The sequence below is a fragment of the Ooceraea biroi genome, chromosome 1, assembly GCF_003672135.1.
Source record: "Ooceraea biroi isolate clonal line C1 chromosome 1, Obir_v5.4, whole genome shotgun sequence".
NCBI classification, from domain to species: domain Eukaryota; kingdom Metazoa; phylum Arthropoda; class Insecta; order Hymenoptera; family Formicidae; genus Ooceraea; species Ooceraea biroi.
In genome coordinates this window covers 11,683,425-11,707,004 of record NC_039506.1, presented here as the reverse complement: position 1 = coordinate 11,707,004, position 23,580 = coordinate 11,683,425, and the positions used below count along the sequence as shown (strand labels likewise).

The 23,580-nt window shown below is 39.6% G+C and overlaps 2 protein-coding genes across 2 annotated transcripts; one reads left to right on the top strand and one right to left on the bottom strand.

The window, feature by feature from the left end:
- Positions 1-15,915: 15,915 nt before the first annotated feature.
- On the top strand, positions 15,916-18,906 carry LOC105284632 (flocculation protein FLO11). Its single transcript, XM_026969868.1, is given in 5 exon segments — positions 15,916-17,419; positions 17,422-17,505; positions 17,773-17,947; positions 18,032-18,288; positions 18,381-18,906. Coding segments are annotated over 5 exon segments (1,140 nt in total). The 5' UTR covers positions 15,916-17,295; the 3' UTR covers positions 18,881-18,906.
- Positions 18,907-19,321: 415 nt separating this feature from the next.
- Positions 19,322-22,029, bottom strand: LOC105284630 (protein ALP1-like). Its single transcript, XM_011348301.3, has 3 exons — positions 20,611-22,029; positions 20,194-20,543; positions 19,322-20,116 (listed from the first exon to the last, which is right to left on the bottom strand). The coding sequence occupies exons 2-3, from the start codon at positions 20,369-20,371 to the stop codon at positions 19,470-19,472; spliced, it is 825 nt and encodes a 274-aa protein (XP_011346603.2). The 5' UTR covers positions 20,372-20,543; positions 20,611-22,029; the 3' UTR covers positions 19,322-19,469.
- Positions 22,030-23,580: the final 1,551 nt, after the last annotated feature.

The window sequence follows — 23,580 nt, the reverse complement described above, 5'->3', positions numbered from 1 at the left end:
CTTACATTAGCTGTGTGAAGTAGCACTCCCAATTGCGAATTTTTATAAAATTTTGATAGCGTTCGTTTGTTCACGATTTGTCCACATTTGTCCAATAAAAAATTTCGTTTGTCCACCTCCCAAAACAGAGTTATAACAAAAACATTTTTTGAAAAAATTTTATCACTAGCACCCCCCATGTAAAGATTTCTTTACGTTCAAAGCACCAAACGATTGTCCATGATTAGTCTATGTTTGTCCACTAACAAGTTTCGCTTGTCCACCTTCCAAACAAAAGTTACAACAAAAAAAGTTTAAAAAAATTATATTAGCAGCACTTCCATAAAAAGATTTCTTTGTTTTCCAAGCATTTCTAACAGCATTTTCTGCAACTTGAGCACTGTAATCGTTTGTCCACACGTTGTTTTCGTTAGTCCATGGAAAACTTTCGTTTGTCCATCCACGGAATTATAGTTATAAACAATTAAAACGAAGTAATTAACAATATCCGCTCTGTGGGCATCTAACAGCATTTTCTACAAGTTGAGCACTGCAATCGTTTGTCTACACGTTGTTTTCGTTTGTCCATGGATAACTTTCGTTTGTCCACCCACGGAAATATAGTTATAAACAATTAAAACGAAGTAATTAACAATAACCGCTCTGTAGACATCTAACAGCATTTTCTGCAAGTTGAGCACTGCAATCGATTGTCCACACGTTGTTTTCGTTTGTCCATGGATAACTTTCGTTTGTCCACCCACGGAAATATAGTTATAAACAATTAAAACGAAGTATTTAACAATAACCGCTCTGTGGACATCTAACAGCATTTTCTGCAAGTTGAGCACTGCAATCGTTTGTCTACACGTTGTTTCCGTGGGTGGACAAACGAAAGTTATCCATGGACAAACGAAAACAACGTGTGGACAATCGATTGCAGTGCTCAACTTGCAGAAAATGCTGTTAGATGTCTACAGAGCGGTTATTGTTAATTACTTCGTTTTAATTGTTTATAACTATATTTCCGTGGGTGGACAAACGAAAGTTTTCCATGGACTAACGAAAACAACGTGTGGACAAACGATTACAGTGCTCAAGTTGCAGAAAATGCTGTTAGAAATGCTTGGAAAACAAAGAAATCTTTTTATGGAAGTGCTGCTAATATAATTTTTTCAAACTTTTTTTGTTGTAACTTTTGTTTGGAAGGTGGACAAGCGAAACTTGTTAGTGGACAAACATAGACTAATCATGGACAATCGTTTGGTGCTTTGAACGTAAAGAAATCTTTATATGGGAAGTGCTAGTGATAAAATTTTTTCAAAAAATGTTTTTGTTATAACTTTGTTTTGGGAGGTGGACAAACGAAAATTTTTGTTGGACAAATGTGGACAAATCGTGAACAAATGAACGCTATCAACATTTTATAAAAATTCGCAATTGGGAGTGCTAACTTCACAGAGCTTCTTACATTGAATAATAGTTAACAGTGGGGCGAACCTAGTGGGGAGTGGGGAGAACCTAGTGGGGAGTTGCTAATGGTGGGGAAGAATCTCATATATATGGCTCCCAGTGAGTTGTTACTCATCAGTTGTTCGTCGTACGTGGCGCAAAGCACAGTGATGGAGGCGCTCCGTAGTTTAATGTCCCACTTTCGTCACCACAATGAAAGGAAGATTGATTTTGTTACATATTTACCAAGAGAAATGGTTATATGTGTATTGGGTATGCTGGATAATGTCTCGTTGTTCTCTGCGGCTGCGGTTTCTCATAGATGGAGAAACGTCGCGAGGAATGTTGCACGCTGCGCAACAATGCCTCACAATGAACGCTCTTCTCGCCAAAGACGAAGATGTTCCAAACGTTCTGAGACCGCTTCATTTAAGTGGAAGTATATGCGTTTGTAATGCAATTGATTGTTATAACAGTTTCGATAGTGTGAAATCCTAACTAGAAGATGACGCGAACTGTAAAATTGATTTCCGAATGAGATGTATCGTTTGATAGGTTGTATCTAGACAATATAAACCAGCAGCAGAACAGCTTCAAGCCATTTCATTGAACTACGAGCTGGATTTCATAATTAAAACAGAGCAATCGAACAGTGAATACAGAGGTAATGTATCTCGCACTTGCACACACTCTGGAGAAAATTTAGTCCAATTATAATATACACGATTTAAAACATTGAATCCTATCTATAAAGATCTACAATGAAATGTTTGCGTCTTGTTTCCTGCTCTTTTCGTGTATTTTCTTGTATTTTGGTTTCTTGACACACTCTTTTAAGTTGAAAATTGAACTTTGGAATAGACGAGGAAAATATGACAAGAAACACAATTGTCATCAGGTATGTCGAGAAAGTATTAGATAAGAGAAGAAGATTTAAGAAACAAGATGCAAAGAGCATATTGTAGATCAGACTTAAGATATTTACTATAATGTTGCTGATAAGTATAGATAGTAAGTATAAGGGCTCATGCCCACAGAACGCGGTAACGCGGCAATGCGGTAATGCGGTGGCCAATCACCGTCTTGCATTTCTGGTAATACTAAATATATAACTTCGGTATTACCAGAAATGTAAGACGGTGATTGGCCACCGCGTTGCCGCATTTACCGCATTGCCGCGTTACCGCGTCCTGTGGGCATGAGCCCTAATATTTTAATTACTTTAGTTACTTGTCAGGATTTTTCACTGGTTAATTACTAAAAAAGTTTCTTGTCCAGCCGTTGGGTTACACAGTAACTTTATTGAGAATACAATGACTGCTTTTCAGGATTCGAACGAAGTCGCCACTCTATAAACACAACTCTTCTAATCTATCTTTAAACCTTGCAACTTCTTTGACGGGTGCTCCGATTTTCTGGAGCAACTATTTTGGAGCAACGATGGAACAATGAATAACACTATCATCTTTAGTAGAGGCCTAGATATAAGAGAAGTGACATTGAAATCGATACATGCAATATATCGATAACCCACCATCTTGTTTTCTCCATATGTGAGGTACAAGAAGTCAAATCAGGTTAACGCTAAATGACGTGTGAACTGGAGCAGTCATATAAAACAGTTTAATATTGCTTTCAATATGTAGGATTTGATTTATATGTAATAAATATTTACATAAAAGTACTTACATCGCAATTAAAACTGCTTGCCTGTACACATAATTGCTTTAAAAGTAGTCATCTGACCTTATTTTATTGCACCATAGTAGCAAACAAAATGACGCTCATCACGTGATTTACCTGGCCAATCAGACGATGTTCCTTCAATGTCGCTTCTCTTATATCTAGGACTCTAATCTCTATTTGCCATAACTAAAACTATGGCCGGTATTCATAGTCGGATCTTATATTTAAGACCGTCTTAAGTGTATCTTCAGATACTCCGTAGCCAATGAAATGATCTATACAAAATCTGCAGATAAACTTAAGACGGTCTTAAATATAAGATCCGAATATGAATACCGGCTATATCTTTGCCAGTTCTTACTTTCCTTTGTATCCGCTACAGTAACAAAAATACTATACAACAGTTTGAGATACGGAATGAAAGTTTAATATTGGTCGTCGATGTCGTCTGTTAGATACTCTGTGATTATGTTACCGCACCGATCTCCGCGTTTGTTGAACGTATAATAACTTTCGTTCGATCGTATACTTAATTAGTGCGTAGCATTGGACAATTCTTAGATTTCTTGCATGTGTTTTAAAACAGGCTATAATCAGCCTATTTGATATTGGCTTCCAACTGAGCAGGCATCGCCTTGCACTCCTACTCAGAACCATCTTCATTCCACTTTCGTGTACGTCATCAACCTGCTTGTCCGAGAAAATAATTGTCTCACCAGTAGCAGTTATGTGTCCTCCGGCGACCTCGGTATAGTTAGCAGACAAATATGATAAATCTTATTTTTTTATTGCAATCGTTTGGGAAAGTTTAGGAAACCACTTTTAGAGTTTGGGAAATAATAGTTTTTTAATAATTAATGAAAATTATTTGAGTGTATAGTTAGCAGACATCATTCCAAATAATTTTCTTTTTCGCTTCTTTCAACGCCAAATCATTTGGGAAATACGCCTATAATGTTTTTAGAGTTTGGGAAATAATGGGTGCTTTCCAATTGCTTACACATCTTAACACAAAAGCATTTTATTGGCTATATATTATCTAAAAAATCTTACAAGATAATATATAGCCAAGAAAATGCTTTTGTGTTAAGATGTGTAAGCAATTGGAAAGCACCCAATGATTTCCCCTCAAAATCGAGTTTAAAGTCATCAACCAGAAGTGCAGCTAAAATCTAGGGACTTTTTGGACTATAGACTATATAATGGAAAAACGTTATAATCTTTGATATTTCTCATTGTTTTCCATTTCAATAATTTGGGAATCGTCTGGGAAAGTTTAGGAAACTACTTTTAGAGTTTGGGAAATAATAGTTTTTTAATAATTAATGAAAATTAGTTGAGCGTATAGTTATCATTCCAAATAATGTTCTTTTTCGCTTCTTTCAACGCCAAATCATTTGGGAAATACGCCTGTAATGTTTTTAGAGTTTGGGAAATAATAATTGCATCTCAAAATAAAGTTTTATGTCATCAACCAGACGTGAAGCCAAAAATCTAGGGATTTTTTGACCATAACCTATATAATGGAAAATGTTTATAATCTTCGATATATCTCATTGTTTTCTAATGTTTTCTATTGCAATCATTTGGGAATCGTTTGGGCAAGTTTAGGAAGGTACTTTTACAGTTTGGGAAGCAATAATTTTTACAATTAAGGTGATCCTGGAGTGACTAGTGAAACAGTGTTGCCATTTGCACAAAAATTACAGTTAAAATACCTTTTTACAAAAATTTGGCAGTTTGTACGTACAAGATTGAGGCGGTCCCGTATCGGAATTTTAAACAAATTTTAGTAATGTGGTTAAATAGAGGCGTTTGTACTATGAAAGTTTTGTATAAATCATTTTCGATATGTCGAATTTTTTTCGAGATATATCGAGAAAAACAAAAAGCCGCCTTACATATGAAGGGTAGTTTCACCCCTTAAAACCGTTTTTGGGCCGCAACGGAAAATTTCTAAATTCATCTATTAACCCCCTCTACATGTACATAAAGTTTGATCAAAATCAGAATTTTCGAGTTCGCGAGGTTCCCTTGTCAGTATTTTGCCTTCGCAACACCCGATGAGCAGTTTGAATATACGACACTGCCGTTCGGCTATTGCGAGGCACCTACGGAATTCCAGCGACGGGTGACAAAGATACTTGATCAGCTCATTCGAGAGGGATTAGTAATTGTATACATGGATGATATTTTGATCCCTTCAGAAACGGTCGAACAAAATTTAGAGACGCTACGCAGAGTCTTAATTATCCTACGAAAACGGGTTTGAATTGAATTGGCAAAAGTGCCAATTTCTGAAGAAGAGCATTTCGTTTCGCATTGAGTTTCTGGGCTACATTATTACCGACGGTAATATTACGCTGAGCACCAGACACACCGAGGCGGTTAAAAATTATAAACAGCCGTCTAATGCACACGAGTTCTCGGCCTGACAGGATATTTCCGTAAATTCATAAAAAACTACGCGTTGAAAGCCGGACCACTACAGAGTTTGTTGAAGAAAAATGTCCCGTTTAATTTTGATCACAGTTGCGTGCAGGCTTTGAATAATTTGAAGAGTGAGCTTATCTCGCGACCGTTATTACAGCTGTACGATCCGACCGTTCAGTTTGAAGTACACACTGACGCTTGTGCATCCGGAATCGGGGCAATCTTATTGCAGAAGCGCCCCAATCGTCCGTGGGCGCCGGTGGCTTATTACAGCCGGACCACGAACCAGGCTGAGAAAAACTACCATAGCTACGAGCTCGAGATGCTCGCCGTGGTTCGAGCCGTTGAGAGATTTCACCTGTATTTATATGGATTAGACTTTACGGTTGTTACTAATTGTAGTGCGCTAGTGCATGCCGTGAACAAAGCTAATTTAAATCCGCGGATCGCACGATGGATGTTAACGCTCCAGAACTATCATTTTAAAATGACTCACCGTCCGGGTAAACGCATGATCCATGTAGACGCGCTCAGCCGATCAGTTGCGTTTGCCAACCAGCAGCCGTTGAAGAAAGAGCTCGAAATATTACAGCTCTCCGATTCTCGCATCCTAGAGATAAGTAATAAATTAGAATATAACGACGATGACAAATTCTCGCTAGTGGACAGATTGGTTTATCGCAAAGAGGATAAAAGTCTGAAATTTGTAGTTCCGGATGCCATGGTGATTAATTTACTTCGCGCGCACCACGATGACATGGCACATTGTGGAATCGAAAAAACAGTACAGGGCATAAAAAGGAACTTCTGGTTTCCTAACATTTATAAAAGAGTTCGAGATTATATAAGTAATTGTCTTACGTGTGTTATGGCGAACAGCTCCGTCCACCGGTTCGAAGGCGAAACACATTTAGAGCCGTCTCCTCAGGGTTCGTTAGAGGCAGTCCACATCGACCACTTCGGGCCACTCGAGGAATCTGCGAAAGGTTACAGACATATGTTAGTAGCCGTCGATGCATATACTCGGTTTACATGGCTGTAACCGACGAAATCAACCGGTACGAAGAAGCAACCGAATGCTTGACCAAGATATTTGACGTTTTCGGCAGACCGACCAGGGTGATATCAGATAGAGGCACCGCGTTCACTTCAAAGGAATTTGCATCTTTTACAGAGAAAAATAATATTACGCATCGTAAGGTAGCGGTCGCCGCACCATGGGCTAATGGTCTCACCGAGCGCGTGAATCGATTTTTGAAAAATGCTCTGACTAAGTTGGTAGATACACCCCAGAACTGGACGCAATATCTTGGTCAGGCACAATACGTACTCAATAATACTGACTATTCAGTGATAAAAACTAGTCCCGCGAAACTAATGTTGGGATACGAGCAAAGAAGTCATTCAGACTTCGCTCTCGCTCAGTTCACGAAGGAACTCGCGAACGTAGAAGTTGATCTGCAAAAAGAAAGGGACGTTGGAAGAGACGCAGCCCAACAAGCAAATAATCTGATTAGACAGTATAACAAAGTATACCGCGATAATAAATGTAGAACTCCGACCGAAGTATTAATGAGAGACACGCGAATAAAACCAGGCGAAAATGCGAAACTAAAACCGAAGTACAAGGGGCCGTACATGGTCGCGAAAATACTAGGTAATAATCGATTTGTGATAAAGGACATACCTGGTTATAATCAGGGCCCGGTTCCAGTAGACACGATCCTGTCCTCTGATCGCATCAAGCCCTGGATTAAGTGCAACTGAAAAAGAAAAAGATTTAAATTACTATCGGAGGTAGAACCGCGAACATTAATTATCAAGAGACACGGTAATGTCTCGCGCCAAGTATACGCGCAGCGAGACCGCACCGTGACTCTTTTACGCGAAGCGACGCTTTCGCAGACACTCAGATTATTAGATCTCAATAACCGCTGAACGGATCAAGTAGGCTCAATGGATAGCTTGGGGTCGAATTATATAATAAAAGTGTTTTTATTTTTCTTGTACGTGCCCTACGAGCGGAGATATGGCGATGCAAAGTCTGAAATTGGAAAATTTCATTTAAGAAATGTCGTCGTCGTCGTTATCGTCGTTTGTACAGTTCGTTCTTTTTCGTCGAGATGGCAGCAACTCCGTTTTCTCACGTGCGCCAGAGACGGGCTGCGGTCCAGTTGATGCTTCAGAAAATGTTCTGAAACACTTGAAGCTGCAACTGGACCGCACTGTGTAGTGAAAGAAGTTGAGTGAGAAAAACTATATTTGTCTCCCTTTAACCTACAAAGAACAGACCACATGTGTATAAAGGAAGACCCGGGCGGGAAATCCGACCGCAGCCGAGGAAGTGAAGTGAAAGTGTTGTTACGTCCAGAGCACCGTGAGCTCGAGGGAAGGGCGTAACACACGCCTCTCAATATTTGAGACACTCGGTCTCAAACTTGAGTCGAGCTAACTGCGAGTTCCGTCTGTAGGGTCAACGACCAGGGTCGATTTTACCCTTAGATTTGGAACAAGTCTGCTCGTTAGTCCCTTTTTAGGTAAGAGAATTTAATCTCTTTTACCTGGGATAGGACCTGTACGACCTGTTGTGGGAAGGGGAGTGATTGAGGTTTATTCAAATAATTAGATTTTCCTTGTTGCTTAAACAATTAACATATTATATTTGAAACACAATAAAATACATAAGGAAAAAAAAAGATTATCCTTTTTAAGGAATTAATAATCATGTTCGCAAATAAAATACATAAGAAAAAAATGAAATACGCAAAATAAATACATCGATAAAATTTTTACATTGATGAAAAACTATTTATAATTCTGACAATTATTTAAATTATGATATATTTAAAAAGAATTCTTGAATGAGGGACGAAGGGATTAAGACGGGATACTGGCGGTTTCTGGTGATGAGTGGAACAACGGTGTCAGGGTCGGAATTGCCAAGGGCGGCCCTTAAATTGGGCACGTCAATGGATCCAGGTCCGAGGATAAAGGCATTGGGTGGAAGGGGTATCGAATAGGTGGGAAAAAGACTAAGGATGTGTTCTCGAAGGACTTCGAGACCACGCTCGTAAAAGGTTCTCAATACTTCTAAGGAAGGAAAGGATTGATCGGTTGTTATTGGTTCATCCTGATACTCTTCAGGATCTGGTGAACCAATGGGTGAATACCAAGGGGAGGAGAGAACAGGGGAAGGGCACGGAGTAAAAGATGGATTATCAGATATCTCCAAGGATGAAGATGAACAAGGAGAGGGTGGTGATACTTTCGAAAATGTACTGCTAGTAGAGGGAAAATCTAAACTAGAGGACCGCGAACGACTTCTTTTTCGCGGTGGCTCGCCCGTAGTCAGACGGTTTCCCTCTGAGTGTGGTTCCCGTGTATTATTTTATTGAGAGGAACCCGAATCGTCGGATCCACGTTTAGTGGGACGCACTTTAAAAGAAAGGAACAATCGCGTAAATTCCAGTGAATTTCTATCGGTCGGAAGTCTCTCAAGGAGAAACAAATTCTCGTGGGTGAAAATATTTTATAATTATTTCAAATTCCTTCACCAACAAGTGCATTAAATATTAATATTTAATTAATAAATTTCGATGTAATATTATGATGAAGCAACAGTAACATAAGTAAAAACGTTACAATTAGATTGATGAATTAATTTCTCAAGTAATGGTAAAATAATTACAAGTTTTTGTGTATCGTAAAATTTTCGCTTACTTTTAATGCTGCAAATTTGTGCAGAGTTACTACTGCTTCAGACCCAAAGGGAGGCGAGGGTGATGATTTGGCACACGTTCGCGCTTCTAGTTGACTTGTATTTAGCGAAACTCCCGCACAGACTTCTTGTTACTAGGTGAGTCCAAGAGTGCCTCTCTGGGCAGATCGTCGCCTTTTTATATGCGTTCAAAGGACCATGGGGAGTGCTATTTGTTTCCGGGAATTCATAAAAAGTTGTTACCGCGAATTATTGGTTATCGCTTATAATAATTTACTTGGTATCAGCGGATGGGTCTAATACTTGCTTTCGTAAATCAACGAAACCTCTTGGCGGTATTCTTTGATAATCGTTTTCGCGTATCATTTGCGACAATTAACCTTTTAACCCCCTAAATGAATAGTTTTCGAACGTCGCGGTAACGAGATGATTTGCTTCATTAGCCCGGTCTTAATCATGATTTAAAGACTTGTTTTGCCGGACATGTGCCAAATTTCATGGGTCTGATGAGAGCAATCGCTAAGAAATCAGTTAATTATTTTCTTTTCCGGGAACCGCAATGCCTCTTATCGTGACCCCCGAGACCTCCGCTCACGCGAAATCTTTTTCGCGCGTGGCAACGACGTTCGCTGATTTAATCGTACATAAAATATTATATAAAATCTTTTAAAGAATATTTCGTTTTGGAAGCGAGGAACCATGGAGTTTACTGGACGTAACAGTGTTATTGTTTTAGTTCGTCGTTAAATAACCTATCCATTGGCCGGTATTCATAGTCGGATCTTATATTTAAGACCGTCTTAAGTGTATCTTCAGATACTCCGTAGCCAATGAAATGATCTATACATCTGCAAATAAACTTAAGACGGTCTTAAATATAAGATCTGACTATGAATACCGGCCATTGAGTGAGATTGAATACAATGTAAGTAACCTATGTAATAGCATATACGACGCGATGTGTAGTGCAAAAGAAGTGAGTGAGAAAAAGTATGTATGAATGAAGGAAGACCCGGGCGGGGAATTCGAACGCTGCCAAAGAAGACATAAAAGTGCGGTTGGTAATGTTATTGTTTTAGTTCGGTCATTAATAATAACCTATACGTTTTTAACCTATACGTTTTATTATGAATAACCGGCGTAGATGCTGTTGGTATATCCGTGTGACTCACACATAACGATCATATGTAGAGGCTCTACATTCAGAAAACTAACTTATCGACCCGACCGTTATGTGTAAGTCACACAAATATACGGACAGCATCTCCGCCGGTCGGTATACGACAAGTGTACGACGCGATGTAGTGCAAGAAGTTGGAGTGAGAAAAGATATATTTGCGAGAGAACGAGTGAGTGAGAGAGCGAGAGAGCGAGTGAATGAGAGAGCGAGAGGGCGAGTGAGTGAGAGAGCGAGAGGGCGAGTGAGTGAGAGGGCGAGAGAGAGAGTGAATGAGAGAGCGAAAGAGCCAGTGAATGAGAGAGCGAAAGGGCGAGAGAGCGAGTGAATGAGAGAGCGAGAGGGCGAGAGGGCGTGAGTGAAAGGACCACGTCGACGACGACGACGACGATGACGACGACGTTGCACCACGTCGACGACAACGACGACGACGTTACACCACGTCGACGACGACGACGACGACATTGCACCACGTCGACGATGACGACAACGATAACGTTGATTAACTAATTCCGGATACTTTTTTTTACAGAATGTATTATATTTATTGATTAAACGAAATAAAAAACGACGGGGATAGACTCTTTTCTCTTGCATATATTGACTTCTGTGCATAAATATACTTAATATAATTTTACATTTTATAAACACGTAAGTTAATACTTTTAAAAACCTTGACTGACAGGACTATGTCTTTCATCTCCTCATATATTATAAAAAAGAATAACATACTTCACACTACAAAATGTGTGAAATCACAACAAAATTACCTTTTTAAAAAAAGGTACAAAAAAAGCGCCAAGTATACGCGCCTGACGTTCTTTCAAAAAAGGACTCTACAAAACTAATGATATCAACAAATTGCGCCAACTACAATGGGTATTTATGCAAACCAGAAAATCTATTACTTTATTATTACTCTTTAGTCGATATTCATTGTTGATTCTGATTTAAGACCATCTTAATTAAGTACAATCATAAGATATTTGAAACCAATCACACAGTCGTATTAGCATCTTAAGACATTACTTCAGATCGTCTGGAAATAAGAACGGACTATGAATACTAGCCTTTGATATTAAAAAATAAAGGACATAATAATATTAAGCAACTTTTATGTGCGAGATTCGATCCGGCTTGCGCGGATCGGGTTTACTACTTTAACGCTCTGATGAGAGCGAGCGTGATGCGAGGAGAGACGTACGAAGGACGGGAGACAGATTTGGTTAAATTAGACTCTTGAGGTAAATCAACACAGCGCAGTTGTTGATTGACGATTTCGCCGGACAATTCGTCCAGGGGGGATCGGTCGTTAATCACAACTGCTGTTCATTCGGAAATCTTCGCGCGACGCCTTCCGCTGCACCGTATTCGCGGATTGGAAATCTTGATGAGCGGTGTCTGTTTCCGTTCTCACGGGCGGATATCTTGAACCGACGGACGACGAATATTTTGACGCGAGCAGCTGGGCGAAAGGAATACGCAACCGAGAATATAGATTTCCCGCACTGGATCAGAAAACAACAATCGTTTGATAATTTAATACAGTTATCGCTGAGTGTGCACTTGCACTCGCCCGACGCACAAAGAAATGCACGAGTGGCAGGACGCCAGACGGCCGGACTCGTGATCGCAGGGCCGACGGACCGAATGGGAGATCACTCTCCGAATTCACCATATCTGAGCCGGCGAGAGCAGCGAACCACGATTCGAACGATGAAGAGGCACTCAGTGAACGACGCGCAAACTATCGGGATTTTTGTATAAATTCCACGAACTTTAGCGTTCACTCGTGGGACTCGTCACTCGCACGATGAGATTTATCGGTATTGAGCGAGATCGCAAACGCGAGAGAGAACCAAGAATTCTGAGCGGTATGAAACGACTATTTCAGTATGCTCGACACGTGCGGCTCCACGAAGGATTCGTGAGCGACTGGTGGTTGATTTTCGAGCATTGATTGCTCCGATTTAGCGGAATTTGTCCTTGTTTTTCTCTTTCGTTAGGCAAGGTGACGCTGTTTGTGAGAAGCCGGAGCCTTTCGTCGCTCTCACTCCCTGCTAAAAGTCAGCTGGTGAGCGAGACGGAAAGCACACAGCTTTGTCGCGACTCGGCCAAACCATAATAGGAACTTCGAGACAAATAACTCGACGATTCGACAACTCAACCGCTTTCGAGCGAATTAGATCGTTTTCTCGAAGGTTCGGAAAATATACAGCCCGAATTCCGAACAGATATTTTGGCTAGACTTCCGTATGCGATCCACCTCCGATTTTGACGAATTTTTACAGACATGTAGTACATACTATATGAAGTCTATGACACAAGTGCGAATGTGCGGAAACGTGTAGTTTCTGAGGTATTCAAATTTTTATGATTGTCTTAAATGTAGGATTGGTAAATCCACCGATTAGCGTACCCACCTCCTATCACCTTGTCCTTGACATATATTATAGAGGTCACCCTCCTGAGTGACCTTCAAAAGGTTTTAGCCGTCGGTCGTTGTTTACTAAAAAGTTATTAACAAAAGAAGTTTAATGATTTTGCACGAATTTTCAGCCGTCCATGACAAGCAAAAGGTTATATTTTCCGAAACTGGAGCCCCGGACACATACGCTCGGTTTCAGCCCGCTTCGCGGGAGAGCGGGGGGCTGGGGCTTCGCCCCCCCCTCCCCCCCCTCGCCAGAACCAGTGTAACAAATTTCACACAGATTTTGATCACTTGGTACACGGCAAGGATGCCGGCGGGGGGAGGGGCTTCGCCCCTCCTTCCTCGCCCTCCCGCGAAGCGGGCTGAAAACCGAGCGTATATGTCCGGGGCTCCAATTTCAGAAAATATAACCGGTAATTATACACATAAGGAGACATAAGTTTCGAAAATATAGTAGTTATTTTGAATATGAACGAACAAAATTTATTTAAAGCAGTGAATCATTAATATATAGAATAGTTTGTTTATAAATACAAAGTATTCTTTATTTTAACCAAAAGCACAAAACAGGTAAATACAAATTATTTTCTGCTTTAATCGAAATTAAAGACTTTTTCGAAACTACTTTAATCGAAAGTGAACAAACAATGACCGACGGGAAAGGTCAATGACCTTGACCTTGTTAGGGGTCAAGGTCAATGTCAAGGTCAGTCGGAGGTCATTTGGTGCGGGCTGTGTAAAGGTAAATATTTACTAATCATTTTTCTTTTTATACATCTAAAAAGTGCATCTGAAACTTTATTTAGCTCGAATATGCATTTAGCTTAAAATGTGAATATTTCAAAAAGTAGAAGTTTCCGCACATTCACACTTGTGTCATTCGTCTTCATTTAGTATGTACTAAATATCTTTAAAATTTCATCAAAATTGGAGGTGGGTCGTATACGGAAGTCTTACCTACTTGGCGCTGCTAAACCGAATCATTATGTTAATTGCCTCATTCTCTTTCTTTCTCTCTTGTGAATGCGTGCATGTGTGTATATGTGTGTGACATTAGAATTAAGCATAGAATAAGTTTAACTACATTTGTACATATATGTATTTCAGCGAGTTGTTATGTAATTTAGAGTTTAAGGAAATTATTGTAATCTTTAGAGTATTTAAATACTAACACAATTTTTGATTCGGTTTAGCAGCGCCAAGTATTTTGAAAAAAACACTTATATTTATTAATAAATATATTTCTATGTATTAAAATATTTATTCGTATAATAGTTTATACGTACATATAGGTTGTAGATTATAGATTAAGAAGCGTGCGGAAACAATAAACTTATTCCAGGGAACAAGTGTATTTGAGAAAAAAACTGTTTGTGGTAATTAGCGGTAATTAATGATGTCAATAAAGAACTTCGAGACGAAGTTAAATGCAGAATGGCCGAGCTGTAAGATAATGCCGCTACTGCGCCAAAGAGTGCACCACCGTCCAGCGCACAGCGTGACGCCTAGCGCCACCGCTACCGGAAGCCCGGCACGGGCAGCCGGAAATACGTCTGCGATCGGAGCGCTCATTTAGGAGCAACGTGCTCCGATCTGGCACGCGCTCAGACACTTCTATCCGAGCAAGGACGAGCACTGGCCGTGTGCTCCGTGGAGTCAATCAGTCAATAAATTCGGGCAATCGGTATTCTGTACAAGTGTACTCGGTTATTCATTAAATACATATACTGTGGTGTAATTCAATTACTAAAGTCTACTCTCTCGTTCTCCTCCACCCTTCCCTCGGCTATCCGCACAGGCTTGCAGTTCGAACAGCTGAGAGTCTTACAAGTACCCGCGTTAGCGCGGTTCGTGAGTACAGCGCAGTGAGGCAGCGGTGCCAGATAGCGTGTTTTGTAGCATGCGGTGGGAATGGAATGGGAATGGTCTTGCGAATCGTCTCACGCTTTCTGGCATCACTGATAGTGGAGAGAATGAGACGCGCCATCCTCTTCACTCAGTGACGTCAGAAAGCGTGCGACGATTCGCGAGACCATTCCCACTCCATCCCCACCGCATGCTACAAAGCACGCTTTCTGGCACCGCTGCCTCACTGCGCCGTAACCAACAATCAAGGTCCGTAGATGAAGGGGAGATGGTATAGAGAAGGTCTTCGCACTCACTTCATAACATTGGCCCCAATATGACGGCCACTATCGTACAGATATTGTTTGCATAAATGTAGTGATGCACTTAAATGTATTGGTGCAGTAAGTTAGAGTGAAAAACAATATATATTTGTCTCACTTCGTGGATCCAAAATGGGGCCCATGCGAAGACCTTCTCTATTGTCTTCTGTTCATCTACGGACCTTGCCAACAACGAGCGCGCGGCCCTCTTACCAACGGCCTCGCTGCACAAGCCGCGCTCTCATTCGTATTGAGCTAATCTTCTTTTATTAACATCTCAAAATTTTACGTGGTTAATTGCAAAATGATATGACCAAATGATAGGACTTTTTAATTCAGCTTAACGAGATCTATCTGCAGAAGAGTGATTGAACACTTTATGTGAGACACCTAGAGCTCTAGATATTACAAGAGTAGCGCAAGCCCCGCCATGTTGACCTAACTGCAGGTGCAGTTTTATGTTAGGTTAAAAATGACTCTAGTTTTGTTCGCGTCGCTTACTCCAACATGCTCCTATTCGCCCCAACGCGTTCCAATGACCAATACTGTCATTTTATCCGTGACCCAAGTGCTCCCTGGTGTACACTGGAGCATGCGACGCGAACAAAACAACCTTCTGTCTTCTCATTGGACACCAAGATGATAGGTCCATCCAACATGGCGGCATCGTGAAGATCAAACGTGTGCGCTACTCTTGTAATATCTAGAGCTCTAGGTCACCTGTATACACATACCTGGGTCTCTTTTTGCACGGTGGATGATATTGTGCAAAAACAAGTCATATAAAAAAATATCGTGTAAAATTTGATTTGTGTATCAGAAACCGTCGATACTATCGATAGCAGGCTCGAATCGCTCGGCGCGTAGAGCGGCGGTGTGACCGTAGCGCGTAGACGCGGAGGAATACCCGCCGCGGCGCGCAGACTCAAGCTCTATAGCAACGGATTCAACAAGCGGAGGACGAAAAAGGACGTCTTTTTTCTTGGAGCTGGTTGGTTTTTTCCCGAATGTGTGAGTCACTGAAGAGATCGTAGGCTGCTGAATTCTCGAAAGTCTATCTGAAGGTCAAGGTGGAGAAAAGGATTGCTTTGAGAGAGAGAGGGGATCTTTTGCGACCCTGAGTGGCCGATTGATTACGGATGAGAAAAAATTCGAGATAAGTACCGTGAACATTTTCGGCGGTGAATCGATCCGTTCGACTCGAAGTACGCCTGACTGATTGACCGCCATTACGGCATCACAAATTTAACATCAAAGGCTGCCCTCTTTTTTTGGACTCAGTGCTACCGGTTAATACGTGTTTATCCTTTAACGATTTCTTATGGTTGGTTCCCGTTCACATCATCTCAGTGTATTCTTTAGTGTTTAATTACCGATTTATTTGTATCGTTCATTGGTCTCGACTTTTGGTGTACGCTCGCATTGCCATTATTTCTTCATTGCATGGTCCATTGTCGCCTTACGAATATCTTGTTCAACAAGTTATGCATTTACCGGTTTCTTATGATTGAATTCCGGTCCTAGTCTTCTGATTTATTCATGGAATGTCATATTATTGACCGATCTGTATGTTTATTCATGTGTATACGTATTTAATGGTTTATTTTCGACAAACGTTCACATTAGTCTTGTTTATGTCATTTGGAGACTGATCACTGATGTACATTTATATTTACGAATTACTTGATGGCTTAATTCATGGCATTCGTTCACCTTGGTTGCTCGTATAATACAATGTCTGCTTCTCAAGTTAAAGTCAAATTCATGGTTAATTTTCTCCATATTGGTTTACGTTTACATGCTTTTTACCTACGTTAACGGCTATTTATTACTTCACATTTATGCTTATGCATTTGTTTTTGCATTCAATGATTGATTCATTTTCCGCTCACTTTCCGCGTCTATTACTCTGATCGCATTCACTGTCGGGTTAATTATCGTTTTACATCTGCGCTAATGCATTCTAAAGGGTCATCTACAATGGAGAGTCGTAGGCCGTAGCAGTAGTTGTAGAAAATATTTCCATTTCGTACTACCTACTGCCTACTGCCTACGACTAGTGTTCCTAGCATCCCTAGTATTCTAAGGAGACGTACCTATCACTACTTATTGCACTAGTTCAGAAGTGCAGCGAAAAAGACCTAACCTAATATTGAGTTAGTATTATGTTAGAATTATGAAGTAGCTTGAGTGTGCTTTTTAGTATTTAAATAAATTTGTTTTTTTATTTAAATAAAATATTCGAAACGCGATGTCTGATGAAGAAGTATTTGATGTAAATGACGTTGATGTAAATGAGGAGGATGATGAATATAACGTTTCTATGAAGGAAGAACTGATAGCACTTGTCAAAGCTAATCCCGCTCTGTACGCGAAAAATTGGAAGAGTATGCTGGTAAAAAGTTTTGCAAAGACTTGGCTTGGGAGAGTATCGGATATAGCTTGTCGAAGCAAATATCAGGTGAGTTGCATATAAATCACTTTCTATGTTCGCATGTGACAATGATGTAACGTCATTCATGTTTTGATGTAATTTCTAGGTATCACAATGTATCTTTTCCTGTAGCGTAAACTCGTAAAAAGTAAGAAGTTTTATTGTCGAAAATGTAATATTTGCTATTACTAAAACTTTTCATGAATTTTTCACGAATTTATACAAAAAAAAGATATATGCCTAAAAATAATATTAAAATACGAGTAACATAATTTCACCTGATTCTATCATCAGGGAAAGAAGCCGCCAAAATATGGTATAGCATTCGCCAGCGATTTGGTAGGGAAAGACGGAAGGTCGTAACATCTGTCAAAGGAAAATCTTGATAAGAGAAGAAGCCCCTGTATGTGCCAAAATGGCCTCTTTATCCTCTTTGTTTATTTTTGGCGGACCATATTATGCCTCGCAAGTATAGTCTTCATTCAAAATCAAATCAACTTGCTTATATGATATTATATGATATTAAGTAGTGGTAAATATTTTGGTGTTTCAGAACTGCCAGTAATTACGTGTCATATAATAATATGAAAAAGATCACAACCACTGGAAAAACTTCTTTTTCCCCACTATTTATTTTGCCTTCACCATCATCATCATCACCATCACCATCACCATCACCATCACCATTACCATCACCATCATCATCACCATCAACATTAGCACCATTACCAATATCAACACCATCTCCACAAGTATTGTTTTTCTCTCCGTCAAGTTCATGGTCTAGTGATTTAGAGTCAACATATAGCAGTAAGTAATCTATTGTAATGCCTGCAAATGTAGTACGTAGGATGTAGTGAAAGGAAAATGGATAGTTTTCATTAATCTCTTTTTATCTGCAGATAATGCTACATCTGTGTCCTCGATTAATGATAGCAAAAAAAAGGAAGCTATCATACGAGCATCAACATCTTCATCCAATAGCCTGAATGTACAGGAATGTTCTGCATCAGTTACTACACCATTACTGTCACCATCTGAGTAGGTGCTGAAAACGATACAGAGTACACAAAGTAAAAGAACTGTTCCTGAACTTGATCAGTTCGCTAAACGCAAGAAGAAAGATGATGATTTCTTAATGCAAGCAATAGCTAAGCAGTCAACAGTTTTGACTAATTTTGCTACAAAATTAGAGGAGTCCTTCATAAATAAACCTACGGTAATGATCACAAACTTAGATCAGTGTATCTCTCAGGCCAAAGTATCTACTGTTTCCTCAGCATTATCTGAAAATAATCCAGTCTTAGTTGTCATTGGATATGCTCTTAAGTCTGTACCTGAAGAAAAGCGTCTCGAATGTATGTGTGAAGTGCTCAACGTTATAAAATCAAAGTATCTATAATCTATATGATAGCAGATGTTCAACATACAAGATTATATTTTTAATACATTAATATATTATATAATAAGATGTGCGTGTGCGTGCGTGCGTGTGTATCTTATTATATTATAATATTTTATGTATAAGAGATTTTATTTTAATATTTTATGTCATAAGAGATTTTATTTTTTTATTAAAATGTAACTTATTAATATTTTTAATTAATCTCTTGTTATCTTAAATTTTGCATGTTCTAAGTTAGTACTATATATATTTATATATCTTATTGTTTATTAATATATAATCTATATATAGAAATATATATTTCTTGTATTAATAATAGTCATATTTCTATAATTAAGTTTATGATTATTACGTTTATATAGTGAACTTAGAAAAGTTAAGTAAATGTTTGTTTTGACTAAAGATTCATAAGAAGACTGATTGAAATTGTTAAGAATAACATTTTGAGAACGTATCAATAAATACTTTTTATTAATTTCTATTTGGGTTTACTGTTCTTTCAAATATTATAAATACATATTATATACTTAAATAAAACATATTTATACCTATCATATAGACTTATATTAAGAAACTAATTGTAATATCACTGAGGAGGATGAGTAATAGTCGCTCCCCTGAATGCGTACTCGTATTGCCATGGAACTTGATTTTCACCAGTTGGAGAGACAAAATATTCTTTAAGGTAATTCCTCATGTCCTTCGGTATAGAACCTGCACGGTTAGCACCCATTCGACGAACTTCAGCAAACTGTGGGTAAAAGTGCTGTCTCCAATACCCTTCTCTAATGCTGCCATCGTTCTCCTCAGTATCAATGAGATCTGATGTACAATACCGACGATTGTTAATAGTTTTATGTTCCTCTCCAATCATAATGAAGTTATGTAGGCAGACAAGAGCCCTAAACACATATTCACAATTTGTTGTTGACATGCATAAAGGTTTTTGTAAGATACGCCATCGCGCAGTCAGAATACCAAAAGCATTCTCTATCGTGCATCGTGCACGTGACAAGCGATAATTAAAGATCCTCATGTCATCAGTCAGCTCTTTGCGAGGATAGGGCCGCAGCATATATGATGTTAGTGGGAAAGCCTCGTTACCAATAAAAAAAAAGGGAAAAGGAATATTTGTCCCTGGAAGTGGTGTTGGATCTGGCAAGGGTACATTGCCTGCAGTGAGGTCATGTGCTAAATCAGTGTTTATCCATACTCCGCCATCACTTATAGAACCTGAAAATGGATCACAAAGTGGCAATTACAGATGACACATTATAAACTGTAAAATTGAAGAGCATAAATATACTCACCATATTGTCCAATGTCAACCCATGTAAATTTGTATGCTGCATCACAGATGGCAAGTAATATCATGCTAAAAAACTGTTTATAATTGTAGAATGCTGATCCAGAATTGGGAAAAGCCTGTACTCTCATATGACCTCCATCTATTGCACCTAGACAGTTTGGAAATTGCCACTTTGTCATGAACTCATGACTAATGGATTTCCAGTCTTCTTTACTAGGAGATTTTAAAACAATTGGTTGTAGTGCTGTTCAAATCGCCTGACAAGTCTCATGCACTACTTTATGAACAGTTGATTTGCCTATTCTAAATTCTGCATGTTTTAATTTAGCGCTGTCACCCTGGGATAAGTATCTGCAATAATCATGATGAGATTATTTCAGAAAATGAAATAAAATAAAAGTGAAATAAATTTACTTACAACAAAGTGACAGCTAAGCGCAGCTCTGTAGGTAGAGGAGTCCGGATACTGTTCTTCCGAAGATGAGGATGAAGCATATTTACTAGCAATTTGAACTGTTCGGGCCACATTCTATACAATCCAAAAAACTCTTCGTGGTCATTCTGAAGTAATACTTGAACAATGTTATGATAAAACCCTTGAGTATTTCGTAACCTATTCACAGGTCGAATCCACCAGCGTCGTTGCGTCGATTTCTTCCTTCTAGATTGCCATTGTAATAGCAATAAATTATGCCAAGATAAACACAATAATAAAAAGGAAAGTCCAATGTTTCTCAAGTTGTCCATAACTACTGCCGACAAAAACAAACTTCTTCAGGAAAACTAAATCACCATCAATCACCATTTTCTAACTTTGATTTTCTCATTGGCTGGCTTGAATCACTGCTACGTCGTTTACATTGTAGACGACATGGTCGTAGTTTTAGCGCTGTTACGACTAAAACACTCCATTGTAGATGGCCCTTAAGAGTTTATTTTGGCATATGTTTACACTTATTACTGTTTAATCATTAGATTGACTTCTGACCGATCTCGACTTATGTTATCCATTGATTTATGCATTTAATGGTTTATTTTGGCATATATTCACACTTATTACTATTCATCATTAGATTGGCTTATAACCGATCTCGACTTATGTTATTCATTGATTTATGCATTTAATGGTTTATTTTGGCATATATTCACACTTATTACTATTTAATCATTATATTGGCTTATGACCGAACTCGAATTATGGTATTCATTGATTGATATATTTAATGGTTTATCTTGGCATATGCTCACATTATCCTTCGGTTAATCAGCGATTTACCTTTGTGTTCATCACTGGTCCTGCATGCAAAGGCGCGGGGAGCTTTACGAGCTCGTGCATTATATCTTGCCTGTAAAGGTGGTGGCTTTGCTTGCCCATTCAACATTCTTTGGTCTTGCCTCCAAAGGTGGGAGCTTCGATTGCCCAAAATTACATATATTGGTCTTGCCAGTAAGGGCGCGGGGGGCTTTATTCGCCCATACAACGCAATAGCCTGCAAAGGGGGGGCCTTCACTTGCCCAGCTTACAGATACGGGACATTGCCTGAAAAGGTGGGGGCTTTACCTGCCCAAAAACCCAAACTTTCTAGGATCTTCGTCAGCTCACCTTGCACGGAGTACCCCGGAACCAAATCCCTTGTTCCCGACTCAACTGAACAGGGCTGATCGACGCTTCACGGCCCTATCCCGAAGTCAAATAATCATTTAGAAGCGAGCAGCAACCCCCAAATCTTCCTGCAACGTCCGGATCTTCTGCAAGCCACCATCTCGAACAAGAGGCGCCTCTAATCACTTCTAATAACGGAAGATTCTATGCCTCGGAATAAATCCTTCGGTTAACTTACAAAGTTTCAACATCTCATTGACAACCCTATCGGCGCGTTCCCCCAGAAACTCCCCCTCTGTTGATCAGAGTCGTAACAATTTGCAACAAAGTATAAAAGTTGTATTAAAGTAACGCAAACTATACAAAAAGCAATTTGTGTTGAGGAAAATAAAAAAAATTTATTCATGGTCGCTTTCTATTATAGTACAACTAGAGTCCTAGATTAGAGACCCTAGAAGTAAGAGACTGGCCAAGGTTTTCAATTTCTGATTGGCTGAATACATAATGGCGGAATAATAATGGCGGAACCAATCAATGACGAGCAAATGTAAGTTTACTACAGAAGTATCGCTCGTGTAAACGTAATGATAGTTTTGAATACTATTGAAAAATAGAAATATGAAAAATAAGAGTTAAAATACATTCAATTGTTATGAAATAATTATAAAAATGCTTGTGAAGTATGTGATCTGACAGTAGCGAGTAGCTATATATAATATCATTTTCTGCCATTTTCTATCCAACTAGAACCTTGGCCAGTCTCTTACTTCTAGGGTCTCTATCCTAACTATAAGAGAAGCGACATTGAGGGAATATCGTCTGATTGGCCAGGTAAATCACGTGATGAGCGCCATTTTGTTTGCTACTATGGTGCAATCATAGAGATATAAGAATAGAGCGCGCGAGGGAGCTGAACAAGCGATAGAGGAATAGAAAAGGAGCGCTGCATATAGGGCCGTCTTAGAGCTCTAGATATTTACAAGAGTAGCGCAAACCCCGTCATGTTGGACCTAACTGCAGGCGCAGTTTTATGTTAGGTTACAAGTGACTCTGTCTTCTCATTGGACGCCAAGGTGATAGGTCCAACATGGCGGCATCGGTAAGATCAAACGTTTGCGCTACTCTTGTAATATCTAGAGCTCAAGGCCGTCTGTCCTTCTCAGTCGCGCATGTGCAGATATGGAAAGACTGTGTATCACGCAAAAGCGCATGCGCGACTGAGAAGGACAGAGGACCCTATATGCAGCGCTCCTTTTCTATTCCTCTATCGCAGCCACTTAGGGCTCATGCCCACAGGACGCGGTAACGCGGCAATGCGGTAATGCGGCAACGCGGTGGCCAATCACCGTCTTGCATTTCTGGTAATACGGAAGTTATATATTTAGTATTACCAGAAATGCTGGTGTATTGCCGCGTTACCGCGTCCTGTGGGCATGGGCCCTTACGCGTTAGCATAGGACTCGCGCGCTCTATTCTTATATCTCTATGGGTGCGTTCGTTTACGCAGTGGCTGCCGCAGATGTTATTCATTTACTCTGCCTGCGAAAGCGACTGCAGCGGGGAGCGGCGCAATTGGACACGTTACGATTGGACACGGTGCAAATGGACACGTTGCAAATGGACACGTTACTTTGCACACGGTTTAATTGGACACAGTGCGATTGGACACAGGAATTTTAGATAGAGTAGCTATTGGACACCGTAAATTTGGACGCGAATGAATTTTGTACACCGCTAACTTGCACACCGTTTATTTACACACCGTTCAGTTGCACACCGTGCAGT

Excerpts from the sequence above, each read along its gene's own strand:
- LOC105284630 (XM_011348301.3), bottom strand. The coding sequence starts at position 20,371 with ATGACAAAGTGGCAATTTCCAAACTGTCTAGGTGCAATAGATGGAGGT. Across the intron at positions 20,117-20,193 it reads GGTTGACATTGGACAATATG|GTTCTATAAGTGATGGCGGA; the intron begins GTGAGTATATTT and ends ATCCATTTTCAG.